At 39.3% G+C, this 14505-nt stretch overlaps 1 protein-coding gene across 1 annotated transcript in view; it reads right to left on the reverse strand.

The window, feature by feature from the left end:
* The window catches only part of RELN (reelin), a gene marked incomplete at its 5' end in the record, with an annotated part of 251119 nt that overhangs the window by 119844 nt on the left and 116770 nt on the right, over window positions 1–14505 (reverse strand). Inside the window, 2 exons of the mRNA XM_066184512.1 lie at window positions 5089–5329; window positions 8350–8446. Of these exons, the coding sequence (XP_066040609.1) occupies window positions 5089–5329; window positions 8350–8446 (338 nt within the window). The remainder of the gene's footprint in view (window positions 1–5088; window positions 5330–8349; window positions 8447–14505) is intronic.

Consider the following 14505-nt stretch of genomic DNA (forward strand, 5'->3'; position numbering starts at 1 on the left):
CCCTGCACTGCTTTCTTCAACTCTCCTCCCCTCTCACACTCCTCCATCCACCCACAGAGAAGCAGGAATGTCTCTCAGATGAGGTGCAGCAGGAAGTCTGCCTGTCTCTTCCCAGGAAGATATGGTGGATAAGAGCTCCTGGGAGGCAAAGCAGCTGGCTAGAAGGCTGGGTTTGGCCCACAGACCAAATACTGCCTTGTTATATCTTACTCAAAAAACAAAGGAATCTTGTCAGAAGAATCTACACCTTTGTAATTTTGACCAATATAAGGTCATAGCAATTTCAATCTGCCATTTTCACACTGGCATGCATAGAATATGTATCTCATCCTTCTAACAAATATAATTGAACTAATTCAGAAAATGGATACCTGAACACCTTTTAAAGAATTTAAAAGCAAAAGAAAAGGAAAACAATCTTGTTCATTTTAGCACAAACAAACCCAAAAGATATATATGGATCAGGATGTTTGTTTTACAAGAAGACAATCTGAAGCTGTTTCATTAATTAACAGAGTATTCAGACATTTGGAAATCTGCTCTGGAATGAGGGAGGATCAAATAGCTTAATCAGCCTTTCTCTTTTGACAAATTCCCAGGCCTGTGTGCATGTCTTCTCTGCTCAGCAACACGCAACAACGCAGGTTCAGGAAGGACCTGCAGATCTAGGATGTGCAGAGCCCTGCTCTGCTCAGGGTGTGGTTAAAGGTCACAGTGTTTTACACATATTTTCAGCATATTTTTCTGGGTATGAATGTTTAGTTCTCCTACTCTTTTCTTATGCAACTTTCGCTTCTGCCACACTGGCATGCATATCTGGGAAATGAAAATGAGCTGAATGTGACCACCAGTTATTTAAAGGGCTTACTGAATCAGGATTCTGTGATTGGAATATTTTCTGGGTTTATTGGTCATGCCCATAGCAGTAAACAACATGGATCAGTTACCATTCCCTAGTCCTAAACCCAACCTGCTCAGTGAGGCTGGCAAACACCTGCCCCCATTACCCCATGTCAGGCTGCCACACAGAGCTTAGCACCAACAGCCTCAGGTGTAGTCCCCAAAGCCTGCAGACCAAACAGACCAAGCTGTCCAGCTGAATGGCAACCTCCAGCCCCCAAATGAAGAGTGGCTACAACTACTGTGAGACAGCAATTCTTTAACTTGACTCTTCTCAAAGATGGTAAGTGTCACTGGGTTAACACACCACAACCAAATACATTGTCACTCTGGTGTCTGTAATGATCCATACTGCTCTTTCCCAAAGTGGAAAAATCCCAGAGACAGGTGGTTTGGTCTCAGTGTTATTTTTGTGTAATCAAAGCAGTGCAAAAACATAAACTCGAAGACTACTGAGGTTCTCTCCCTTCTCAAAATTAGTTTTAGAGCTTGAGCAACCCATTTTGGACTAGGGCAATCAGAGAAAACAAAAGAACTTACAAATGTTGTACCTCAAAGCTCAGAAATTTCTGGTCAAATATACAATACATAAGAGGTGCCCAATGAAAACTGAAATAACTTTTCTGTTCCATAGGAGTAGAGATCCAAGGAGCATTATTGATGGAAGCACAGCATTCTTCCATGCATTTCAGCAGCCTCAACCACCAGAGCAACATCCTAACCATGCTCAGTTGTGAGGCTGTGCTCATGCTCAGAGCTGTCACTGGAAATATGGAAACCCAGTCAGGAATTTATCCTGTTCAACACCCTTCCACACAGTCCGACGCAGATAAACACATTCCAGTGGATCCAATTAATCTCCTAAGGGTTGCTTGGCCTTGCTAACAGCATCTCTCTTGCCTTTTGCTGTCTTCTTTGGAACCAAAACACACAAGATCAATGGCTTATCTCTCAGCTTGCATCCTATTTCAGTGGCCAGGTCCAGCTGCGTCTGCAACCGGCCATGTGCTTTCAAACGAGTAGCAACTGCTCCTGAGGGCAACAAAAAATGTAAGGAAATCCCTGGGCCAAGCTCTAGCAGACTGGGGGAGGAGGAGAAACTGCTTCCCAAGCTGGGCACAGGAAAGTTCCCACAATGTTTATTGAGAACACAGCATCCAAACCTACCAAACTGGAGTGAACACATTGCTGCAAATTTCCCTGTAATACTCTCCACTCCAGTGGTGCTGTCTTCAAGGGATGTACCCACAAAGACGAGCCAGGGACTCAGTAGGCAGCAAGGATGACACCACTCCTCTGGGAGGAGAGCATCTGCCTAGGTGGATGCAAACTCTGCTGTCATTTGCTGTCAAGGACAGAGAGTGGTCTAATGGCCTAATCTTACATGTTAGATCCTCAAGAAATATTTTTACGCCTATTTTTTCTAAAATATTAATTGAGAAGGGATGAGAGCATATGAATTGAAACTTGTATGGCACCAGCACACTTGGGTATCAGGGAAAAATTGGAATGATATTCGGCACTGTGATAGTGAGTATGGGAACTTTAAAGACATGGGTGAGAGTTAAAAAGTTAGCATGATTCAGCAATGAAACTTCATAAAATCAAAGAATATCCTGAATTGGAAGCTACTCACTGGGACTATCAAAGTCCAACTCTTGGCCTGCCCAGGACAACCCCAGAGTCACACCACATGCCCGAGAGCATTCTCCAAATGCTTTTTTTGAACTCTGCCAGGCTGGTGCTGTGACCACTGCCGTGGGGAGCCTGTTCCAGTGCACAACCATCCTCTGGGTGAAGAACCTTTTCCTCATAGCCAGCCTAAACCTCCCCTGACACAGCTTCACGTCAGTCCCTCAGACCTTATCACTGGTCACCAGAGAGGAGATCAGTGCCTACCCCTCTGCTCCCCTTGTGAGGAAGCTACAGACAACTGTGAGACCACAATTTGCTGATCCCCTAGTAAAAATGTAAAGAAAAAATTTAAATTGCTATGCAGACTTTGTGAACAAAGATCAGGACTATTTAGCAAGTTTTTGTTGTCTGGGAAGCAAAAAAGACTTTGTAGAAAAAAGGGAACTAGAATTATCTGTGATGCAAGCTACTCCTGTAACACTGTTAGGGTTTCTCAAATATTATTCTGTATGACAATGACTTCGGCTACGATAGAGAAATCTCCTATGGCCTTCCTCTATGCCCTATTTAATGTCATTAGCACAATCTACAAGGATTCTTACATTTCTACTTATACAAAATATTGTGTTTGTGATGAACTGAGAATAGAGCTAAGTGTTTTAAAGAAAATAATAAAAGATTTGGTAAATTTTAATATAATATTCCAAACATGAAAAGCAAAAAACAATTGTCAAAAAATTGTTCTTGGTGTTAAAATGCTACGACAGGTTTTATGCTGATCTGATGTAAATCTTGACCCAATTTGTAGTCTTACTTTTGACATAACGTGAAATTCACATTGCAAAATCTGTTCAAATTATATTTGGCAAGATTGTTCCTGAAAATCTGAGGAAGACTGCAGCAAAAGCTAAAAATGAACTGAGTGAAGGAGTGTTCTGGTGACAATACAGACACACTTCAGGGTCCCATGAAGATTTAAAGGCCTGCCTCATATGTAGCCTTAATCCAGTGTGCCTACACCACAGTCTTACACATAGCCTCAGCCTGGTGTAAGTGGCTACACACAATCAGAGGTCAGCTGGAAACAGAAATTTGCACATTTCACTTGTACCTAAAATGGAAGATGAGCTTGGAGGAATGGCAAGTTGGTGACACCTCACTCATGTCACTCATAATGTTTAAACTTGATGGGATTTCTGTCCAGAAATTCTCAGTGCTCAGTGATCTCCAGGTTTAGGTCCTTCGTCTTTCGTAAGCACCTAGTTGTGTATTGGCACAAGCAGCTGAGTTTAACTAAACAAACCCCTAAATAACTTTCACAACCAACCAAACAAAAAAACCTCATAAACAGCAACAAAAAAGAGGCTTATTTGCTGAATTTTAGATGGTATAGGTGTTTCAGAAAGGCTTGGACAACTGAGAAAAGTAACAGTGCCTATGGTACATTAATCCGTGGTTTTCTTTCACACCGTCATATACGTGGACTGGATTTCCAAATCCAGAGATGAGACTGACAAAACAACAAGTTTTAACCAATCACAAAGTATTCATTAAATACTCAGGACATTACTTGATTCTAAAATGTTGTGTAAAAACTTTGCCAATATATAAAAGTACTTTACTTGCTGAAGTAAAAAAACCCCAAAGAGTTAATAAGATGGCACTATGATTAGTAGATCAGTGGGAATATTTATTTCCTAACCTATTAATTTGAAGCCGTTTGTATCAGATTCTGTGGGAAAAGGATGAGGCCAAAACCAAACTCTTACTGCCCTCAGTATTCGACATCTGTTTCCTGTGCAATTGCCAAAACCATTAACGGCATCATAAATGAACCCTGACATCAAAACTGCTTTTGTGAATGAAAATAGGATGAAACCAGAAAGTCATCAGCTGTTGAACTTCTGGCTGCTTTGAAACATAGACAGCAAGAATCCAGCTCTTTTCTGAATATTGAACAACTCTGCATGTGAAGGTACTCTGTGCACAGAGATCTTGTTGTCCTCCTTAGAGTTTCTCTTAAAGTAGAGTGGATCTTGATCTTGCTGTATCTCACATATCAAAACAGGATCATACTGAAAAAGAGAATCCTAAGGAGCAGCCACTACCCAAATGCATGCTGCAAAGAGATGAGATATTCACAGACAGAAAAAATGGAAAACCTTTTTTTTTTGTGATGATTTGTGAAGTAAGTAGTTGTAGCTGAACAAGACCAAGTTAAAAAGCATGTATTTAAAATATCTAACAGAAAGAATTTGAATTTGTTTCAAAAATATTGCACTGTTTTGGTAAAAGGAAACTTTTCATTTTCTGTTGCTCGATCTTTGACACTGCAGTATAATGCCATTTGGTTTTGGTCATGGCAGAAAAGTTGCATTGTTTTAGAGAGCCAATGAGACAGAGAAAGGGTGAAAACAAAGCTAAAAAGAACCCAAAGCTAGAAGCAGATGGAGTTGCCTGATCACCCTTGTGATCACAGTTTGGTTAGATGTTACTCTCTTCTTCTACTTAGAAGAGTAATAATAACATTAAGCCATGGAAAATCAGACTAACCTTAACTGTGGCCCCAGGAAAGAAAAGCCAGTTGCCAGTATCCACAGGATCCAGATTATCTTCTAACACAACTTTTCTGTGAGCAGCATTTATGATCAGAACGTTGTCCAATGCCCAACAGGCTTCATACACATCACCAGCCTGAACATAATCCTGTTTCCACTGAAAATGGATGTTCTCTCCTTTAGCATCTTCAGGAAGGTACAAGATGTGGATGATTGTGCTGATGTTGGAAGGGGCACTGAAAAACAATGACAGGGAATTAGATCAATTTTAAGCCATAGTCAGGAACACTTTTCCCTCAATTAACACATTTACTAGGTGTGACACGGTTGTGCTGACATCCCTTGTATGCTGATAAAGCTTCTATGGAGATCAGAAAATACCTGCCCTTAGGCAGAGTCCCACTGTGCCAGGCAGTGCACATCCAGCCCAAACAGGTATCCTGGCTTCTAAGAGAGTGCAAGCTCTAGAAATAAACAACAGATCACTGCAGATGTTTGGAGAGCAGGAGGATACAGCAGGACTACATCCATGCTCAGTGCTGGTCACAGATGGTGACTGGGTATTGTCAGGTATTTTGCAGGTATGGGCCAAAGAAAATGTTAAGGAAGCTCATTACAAGAACAGGTCTCACAAAATTTGATTTTTTTCTTCATCAAAAGAATCTGCTGATTTCTGATGTCTCAGTCTCTTTAGATTTGGATGGAGCAGAGTGGTTGGAGAGAAAAACTAGGAAAGCTCTGACAAACGTGTCCTTCCAATCCCACGCCCCTGCTGCCAGGATAATTCTGTGGATGGGGATGGTCAGGTTGTCTTTCTTTCCATGTTCTGCTTCAAGAACAATACAAAAGAAACAATTCATTTGTCCTCTCTCTTGCTGATAAAAATGGAGAATGAGGGGTGGAGAGTCAGACCTGGAGCATTACTACTAGGCAATGATTAGGGCCTTGAGCTCTTCTTCAGAGAGCTGTCCTCAGAGCTGTGAAAGGATTGAGGATCACCTCAAAGAAGTTGGGGAAGCATGGGAGGCTGGGAGGAGGTGACCCCAACTGACCAAAGGGATATTTCAGACCATAGGACACTGTGCTCAATCCATAAAGCAGGGGAAGACAGAGGAAGGGGTGATCTTTGGAGTAATGATGTTTGTCTCCCCAAGTCAACATCACATGTGATGGGGCCCTGCTCTCCTGGAAATGGCTGAGCTCCTGCCTGCCCAGGGGAAGCAGTGAATGAATTCCTTGCTTTGCTTTGCTTGTCGGCACTGCTTTTGCTTTCCCTACTGAAGTGTCTTTATCTCAACCCACGAGCTCTCTGGCTTTTGCCACTCCAGTTCTCTCCCCAGTCCTGCTGGTGGGGGAGTGAGAGAGCATCTGTGTGGGGCTAAACCTCAACAACCACCCAGCAAGGGAATGAGCTATATTCAAACCTCAGGCTGCAAGGAGTTACAAAACTGAGGTTTGCAAGATGTTAGCTAGTCAACGTTCTATCTGCCTTGGCAGTGATAGTTTGAAGGGTGAATAGTTTGTCAGAGACAATCCAGGGGCTTTTAGGGAAAAAGGGCACCAATAGCTTGCTTTTATAGCAGAAAATAGAGGAGCTTCTCTTCTGAAAGCAAAGCAAAATGCCGAGAAGCAGCTGCATTTGTCCCACATTCACACCCAGAATGTGCCCCCACAAATGGCCCTGCGCTTGCTAAACCTCGCGTCTGTCACCCCCCGGCGCAGCGCTGCTCCGAGGCGGGGTCCTGCCTCTCCCGAGGCCCACACACAGCGCCCGCCTTCCCCAGAGACCTCTGCCCTCCCTCCCGGCAGTGCAGAGCTGACATCCCACCTACAAAACACAACACCTCCCCTTCACAGCTGCCCTCCCCTCCCATCTCTCCCCAGTTCTCCCGCCGTTCCCTGGAGCTGGATGTAGGGCTGTGAAATCTGCTGAAGCACATTGGAATAAACACTGCAATTCATACGGACCACGGGAGGAACGAGCATCCTTCCATAATTCATCCTCCCCACTTCGCACGACACTGCTCTACTGACCTATTTTCTATTGCTGGCTCCAGCATCAAAGTTGAGGAAAGAGAGGTCAAACTGCATGCACGTTAACTTCAAAAAAATTTGGTCTCAAGGGCTTGTGTTTGCATCCTCACAACTCTTAAGTTTCCTGGCTTGCAGAGCTATGAGAGCAACTGAGCTGTTATAGACTAGGTGTGCAATTTTGCATCACTCTGAGAAAAATAGAATGTATTGTATGGTTACTCTGAGGCAATTTCAGTGCCTCCAGTGAATTACTCTCACTTCATATTTTTCTGAGATAAGAATTAGCACCAATTGTTTTACTAAAATTGAATGTGATTTATGGTTTTTTCAATGAAATCGTAGTCTCACTCCCACATGAAGCTGGAGGTTGAGATACTGAAATACACAACCTTGCAGCTAGAGTTTTGCTTATTCATCAGAAATTAAGGATCCTTTTGCTCTGCAAATTGCCTCAATGGACGGAAAATAGGCTCAAGCAAGTCACTTTTATAGCACTGACACTGAGGTAATGCAGTAAGGCACACTGAGATGTTATGAGTACGTAACAAATAAATAACAGCTTTTTCTTCACCAGTTGTATAATTATGTTTTTATGCTGTTGCACAAAATGCCTTTCCTATTATTGCTTAATAAAATATGCTCTCTTAGAAAAATCCATCTCTGACACTGTCTCTCTCTTTAAAGGTGTGGATATTGTGATGATAAGATTTGAATTTTCCATTCATAATCCTTTGTGTTTTCGTGTATGCCAGTTGGTTTAAAAGCAAGGCACTATTCATCATAATCTTGTTCTTACAAGAATGTTAAGAGCCAAGTGCTCATGTCAAACTATAAAATGTTTATATTGAACATTTTATTCTACCAAAGAGTAAACTTGAAACATTCTAAAATATGACCCTTGCTGACATTAAAAATGGTGCTAAAACACAAAAAGTCATCAAAGTTTTGCTTTTTTTCAGGCACCTTAACCTGCTGGTTATTGGAGTTGCATTTTAAGTGTGAAGTGATTCTCTTCCTCACTTCCCACGTACTCAATGGATGAATTTGTGATTTACCAAACCTGGTGGCAGTTCTGCAATTAGCCAGAAATTTCACCCCTCATCTTTTGTATGAACAAGAAGAACTGAAAAGTTAACAAATAAAACAAGTTTTAAAAGAGCCAGGTTTAAACACCAACTGCTCAGCTGGAAAACATGAAAACTATTAAAAAGCTGTAACAAACCTAATTTTCTCCAGCTGAGTCCAATCTGCAGAACTGTTCTTACTGTAGGACACCGTGATGCTGGGATCTGAGTAACTAAAGCGACATGAACCCGATCCTGGGGAAGCAATAAAATGAGAAGTGTTACGACACAATGAAGCATAAATGATTCTCCAATAACCACAGTGGCTGGCTGTGCCTTTGTCACCTTATCACTTCTCCCCATTTTAAAATGCTTTGATTGATGATGAAATTTCCTGTGATCTGTTGCTGAAAGTAAACACAAAATAATGCATGCTTTATGAGTCAGAAATAAAGTAGAAATGATAAATCACAGCAGTGCCATGTAATCTCTGCAAATTTCCCTGGGGAAGCCAAGTAAATTACTTAACATCCCCCAACTGCAGGGAAAAAACCCACCATCTAATGTTTAAACAAAACCTTCTTATTAGAGAATAATCCACATAGCAGAATTCACAGGGAAAACAGTAAAGGACTGTTTTTCATAAAACTGTATGAATAAAGAAGTCTAGAAATAAAAATACAGTAAGTGAGAGGAAAACATATACAGAATTACTTGAGCCAAGAGCAAATGTGATTTAGGAATTTAAAAGAACAAAGATGTTACAAAATTAGTTATTTTAAGGTTGCCTGAAGGAAATTAAATTAAGAAATCATCCAATATACTCCCTAGATCCTATAATTAATAACAAACACTTGATGCTGATCTGGGAATCTCAGAACACTTTACAAAAATGAACTAATTAAGCCTTATGGCACTCCTGCAAGGTAGGGTAATATATTTACTTTTGATTTATAAAAGGGTGCCTTCTGGGTGTTGTCACAAAAGATGAGTTTAACAATTAATACATGGGGCAGTCAAAATAACATGAAAACAGGATTGAGAAATTCATCCTAGAAAACATGATAAACAACCTGAGTTGTAATTAAACATACTAAAAATACTATTTTTCCTCAGATGCCAGACAATTCATCCATCTCAGAAAATTCAATGCTCAGTGAAATAGATACACCCTAGCCTGTCTTCCAAAGATCAAAATTTCATAAGCATGTGAGATTCAAAGCAGCAGACCTCATGTACTCACCATGTTTAAGAGAAGCAGCTTTTAATTAAATAGCATCTCTGATGGCATCAGGATATTACTGAGTACCACAGCTTTGCTCACACTGCGAATTTGTATTATATGTGCCACAAGTAGTATGTTATGTTTATGGGTCTCAGATACGTTCAATCCCACTGAAAATTGTGTAAATACATATTTTAATATGGGTATAAATGTATGTACACACTGCTGACAATAAAATGCTATCATGTTCCAACCGGGGCTGCTTATTTTTGTAAAAGAAATAAATGGCCTGATTAAAAAGGTGTTAACCGCTTGTAGAAGAGAACAACTTACACGTTTTAATGGGAACATATGTCATTAAGCACAAAGCTTGCAGCCCCATCTCCCCTGAGGCAGTTCACATTCACAGCTCTCAGCCCTACAGAACTGCTTTTCTACTCTGAGACACAACTCCACATACCTCTACAGGGGGAAAACCACTCCAAAACATGGAATGAAGTCCTGTGTCTATAATTTTGTCTGATACATCAACTAGATTCTTGAAAATGATTCACAAAGTTGTTTTCCTGTATCTTTCACTAATGTCAAATTGCAAATAGAGTAACAGATATTTCCGATCCACTACAGCTGCATGTGGTATGTTCAGCTGGTCTGACACGTATTCTTGCTGTAAAGAGGCACAGAATAATTAATATTGCAAAGGCAGCAGGACTTTGAATTAGCAGCCATGTATCCAAAATGACTACAAAGCAACTGTCTGGTTATATTTTACTGACAAGGCATTTTATTTCTATCATATTAAAACCAAATGATATCATTAAATCCTTTGCGTTTCATATTTGCCCATCTGCTGAGATGGTCTACTTTACTGAGTGACATCTGCTGTCACTTCCTACTTCTGTGGAATTTAGGAGTTCCAACCCTTAATCACATTTGTCCATTTTATTTTAGAGGAAATCAAAAATCAGGGAACTACAGCTGGTTTGATGTCTTTGGCCAGTCGGAGGCTGTGAGGTAAAACAGCAACATACTGAGTTTTATGTCAGACAGAAATTAAAAGAACATAAACAATAAAAATAACCAGCAATATAGATTTTATAACGTATGCCATTCCAGTTAGTGTTACAATCAACTTTTGGTACAGTGCACTTAAACAGAGCTAAGTCAAAATACTATGCTTAAAAAGGGAAAAAGGTCAGATTTGCTGAACAATTAACATGAAAAATGTCTTTAGATCTGAACGCCCTCAACTATGCAATGAAGATCAAAGCTGTTGCTTAAAAGAAATGGGGCCACTCAGAAATGGCTTTGCAAGGTAGGTGTGGTATTTCAGTTCTGATACTGGAAAAAGAGCAGTGGAGACAATAAAAAACAGGCATACAAATGCTGGATTTTATTATTATTTCAACAAGCAGGGTGGATTGTATTAAGATTAAAGATAGTTTGGGAAAGTCCTCAAGCAGCAATTAATGGCAGTGATGACAAATGTTTTTATCACTGTTTAAACCCTCCTTTTGTATGTTCTTGACTCAAAATCATAAGACAGTAAGATTATTTTTTATGTACCTACCTAATTCTGCAAAACTCAAACTGACAAAAAAAATTAAAATATTGATCTTATACTTGAATCTTTTACAGAACTAATCCAAATCCTAGTTTACATTAAGAATTTCTCCCCAAGGGAGGAGGGTGAATATGCAATTGCACTACAGGCCAGGGTTTACTGAGACGGTCTTGTGAGTCACTGCCTTTCAATATAATTTTCAATATTACTTTCAATATTACTATTAGTTTATACTATGGCTATTAGTCTATATCACTCTTATTTCAGTAATCCTAAACTAGGATTATTTAAAATACAATTCTTTTTTTTTGGATGTTTGCCTCTACCTTGAGCAGCAAAGCTATATTTTGACTTTCTGAACAAATATGTGATCAGAACTCAAGTAAGAACATGGCAGGAATGGGGGCCAATTCAGCTCAGGAGGGAGGTGTCCTTCCCACTGCTCCCAGACGTGGTAATAAACAGTTTGTCAGGTCCAAACAGAGAAGGAGGGGCAGGATATCATGCCATAAATATTCACACTTTCCTGTCCTGTGAAGGAAAATTTGCACATAAAACCTTTTGAGTGAGATTAGAATCAGTTTACATTCAATCACGAAAGCCCAGGATTTGAATTAACCCTGAAAATGGGTAGCAAAACCTGCACGATGATTACTGTAAACAAGTCTGTGTTAGTAACCTACAGCATTTGGAAAAAAATGCTGTTTATTCCTTAAGATGAGTATGCCACAGCAAGATTGATGCCTTGGTGAGGTTATTGATAGATAAATCTGGCTAAGAGTTAGGATTATACTTGCAATATTAATGGCTTGAATGAGTAACTATCTATTGGGAGCAGGGGGCACCCCAAACCATGCTCTGATCAAGAACAGCCAAATTTTTCTTTACATATATACAAGGCAAGCTTTTCCTTGTGTTTCAGGAACAAAGTACTTTTTTTTCCTTTGGAGTTATTTTATTCCTTTTGATGGACTTTAATCTGATGTTCACAGACTTCCAAAACTTTCATAGAAAAACTAAAGTAGAGACAACCTTCATGGATTTAAATTTAAATGATACATTTGAAGCTCAGACAGCAATTTTGTCTGTTATCAAAAAGTATGAGCAGCTTCTATTATAAAACCCAGCCATTTCCACATACTGAATATTTTGAAACACTAATTTATTTTGTTGGTGCTTTACATGTTTGGATTTTTTCCCAAGCCAAATTTCAATAAAACAAAATTTTATCAAAGTTGAGTCCAGACACTGATGTTAATAGAAGAGGGTGTTGACTGGCAGAGTATGGAATTGCTAAACATGTCCTGACAACTGCTTTGTTGATTCTGCTTAGCTAAACAGGAAAGAATAGAAAAATGCAACAAAAGTATGTTTCTCAATTGTTTTGCTGCTTGTTTCACAGGTCAGATTACCCACAGCCAGGACCTGACTAGCACTGACCACTCTCAGCATATGCAACTGAAACAGTTATGAGTTTTTTGTCTTTCTTAATTTTTGGTCTTTGTAAGATGATTTTGGCCATCTAAAGTACTGGTGAATATTTTACTGGCCTTATTTTTTAAATGTCATGTAGGTAGCAGTACTAAGAGCATAGTATTTCGGGAGAGATGTTATAAAGGCACCACATATCAGCCATATCCAGGTATTCAGTTATTTGTATCCAGGCTGACAATGGCAGGCAAAATTAATTCTCACTATGGCTTTGCCTCCAACTGTGTCAGATTTACAGAAACCCAAGTCATAGAGCTGTTGGTCTCTAAGATTTCTTAACAACATTCATCAGAAGCTGGTGTTTTGCTGAGATAAAACTGGGTGCCATCTGCAAGGGAAGAAATATTTTGCTCCTTATAGAGTGTGACGTCCTCTGCCTCTTGACAGCCTCTTGATAGTTCCTGCAAGTGCTTCCGTGGATAAGCAGATGAGATATCTAATGCTGGCTTTAAGGAGAATGAGTCTAATGGGGTCTGCACAAGAAAGATTCACACAAAAATTGTGCAGAAGGGTTCAAATTGTGTCCTGAATGCAGTCTGAAAAACAAAAGGGCACTGGGAAGAATCCCTTTTATCTAATGCTACAAGATTACTTTTATTAATTTTGTTAATGGGATGAATAATGATTAGTGTTTGCTAAGGATTATAATTTTGTGATATCACTTGAATTAAACCAAACTGGATAGTATAAATTACTAGTGGTCAAATCTGGCTGGCTTACTAATATTTTTTTCCAAAGTAATGAACCATACAGTTTGCTATAATGAATGGTCCACAGGTTCTGGTATTTTTTAGGTGTACGTTTACATTGGCTTTTGATCAAGAAGAAGATGGTTTTAACCATTTTAAAATATAGAATATTTAGTGCTGGATATGCTGAAGATGCACTGGTAGAAAATATGCAATGCTTTGCTCATTCTATTCTACTTCTGAAAACTTTCTCAAGAGAAGGTCACAAGAGCATTTTGATTTTTCTTTGAAGTCACAACTTTGAATTTAGTTACAAATGTGATTTTTAATTATGACATTTTAGATCTTTAGACTTTTTAAACAGCTTTTCCTTTTTTATAGAGTGAATTCAGAGTAAAAAGATGTATTTTGAGTGTAAAAATATTCAAATTAAAAACTCTAAGAACTGCATTCTATTCTGTAATCATAGTCTATCTGTTCATGGCAACAAATATTTTTATTGCTGGCAGCTTTTCTTTTCCTTGTGGGAAAAGGATTTTGACTGTCTGTAGTCTTGTATGTGTTCTGATAAACAATCTGAAATAAATATCTGGCACAAGGAAAAAAAATTACAATTGTGTTTGCCTTTCATAAAAATCAGATCTACTTTAGCATTAGTGAGAATTACAAATTTTGTAATATAAAGTCTCAGCTATTTATTTTCTGCAGGTTTCTGAGAGCAGCTACTTTTTGTTCCACTGGCAGATTTAGGCTTTGTTCCATTACGGAAATGCTGGGTAGTTATTTACATCTATATAAAATTAAAGGGTTGACAAGCAGGCTAAAAGCCACCACTGTATAATTGTAAAAAATGAGGGGAAAAAGAATTAGTAAATACATTTGATAAAAATCAATCAGAAGAACTTCATAAATGAAGTTCTAAAAGTTAATCTGAGGTTAAACTCTAGGAGGATGGCTCTCAGCAGGCTCTCCTTGCGCAGGGTGTGATCCTGGTTGGAGCATGGAGCAGGTGATCACCCAGGGGTCCCTTCCCATCCACCTCCTGCTAGGATTCCCAATAACAGCAAATGTACTTTCCATGAATTAATGCAGCTAATTTCCTTTAGATGAGAAGTCTGAGGAAATACTTATCTGGTTCAGCTTCCTCTTAGTCTATTTATATTCAGAGATCTGATGTGCTTCCTGCGCTCACACAAATTTGTTCTCTTCTAATGAACAAGCTCAGATCACAATTCATATTTGCATGCATATCTCAGCTTTTTGTGCTGAGAACGTTAAGGAGAGAAAAAGAAGCCAAGTAAAAAGCTGTATTTTCCTCATGCCAGTGTCCAATTTATTCTGATGT

The sequence above is a fragment of the Chamaea fasciata genome, unplaced genomic scaffold (assembly GCF_029207755.1).
Source record: "Chamaea fasciata isolate MVZ Bird 193981 ecotype frontalis unplaced genomic scaffold, bChaFas1.0.hap1 SCAF_5, whole genome shotgun sequence".
Classification (NCBI taxonomy): domain Eukaryota; kingdom Metazoa; phylum Chordata; class Aves; order Passeriformes; family Sylviidae; genus Chamaea; species Chamaea fasciata.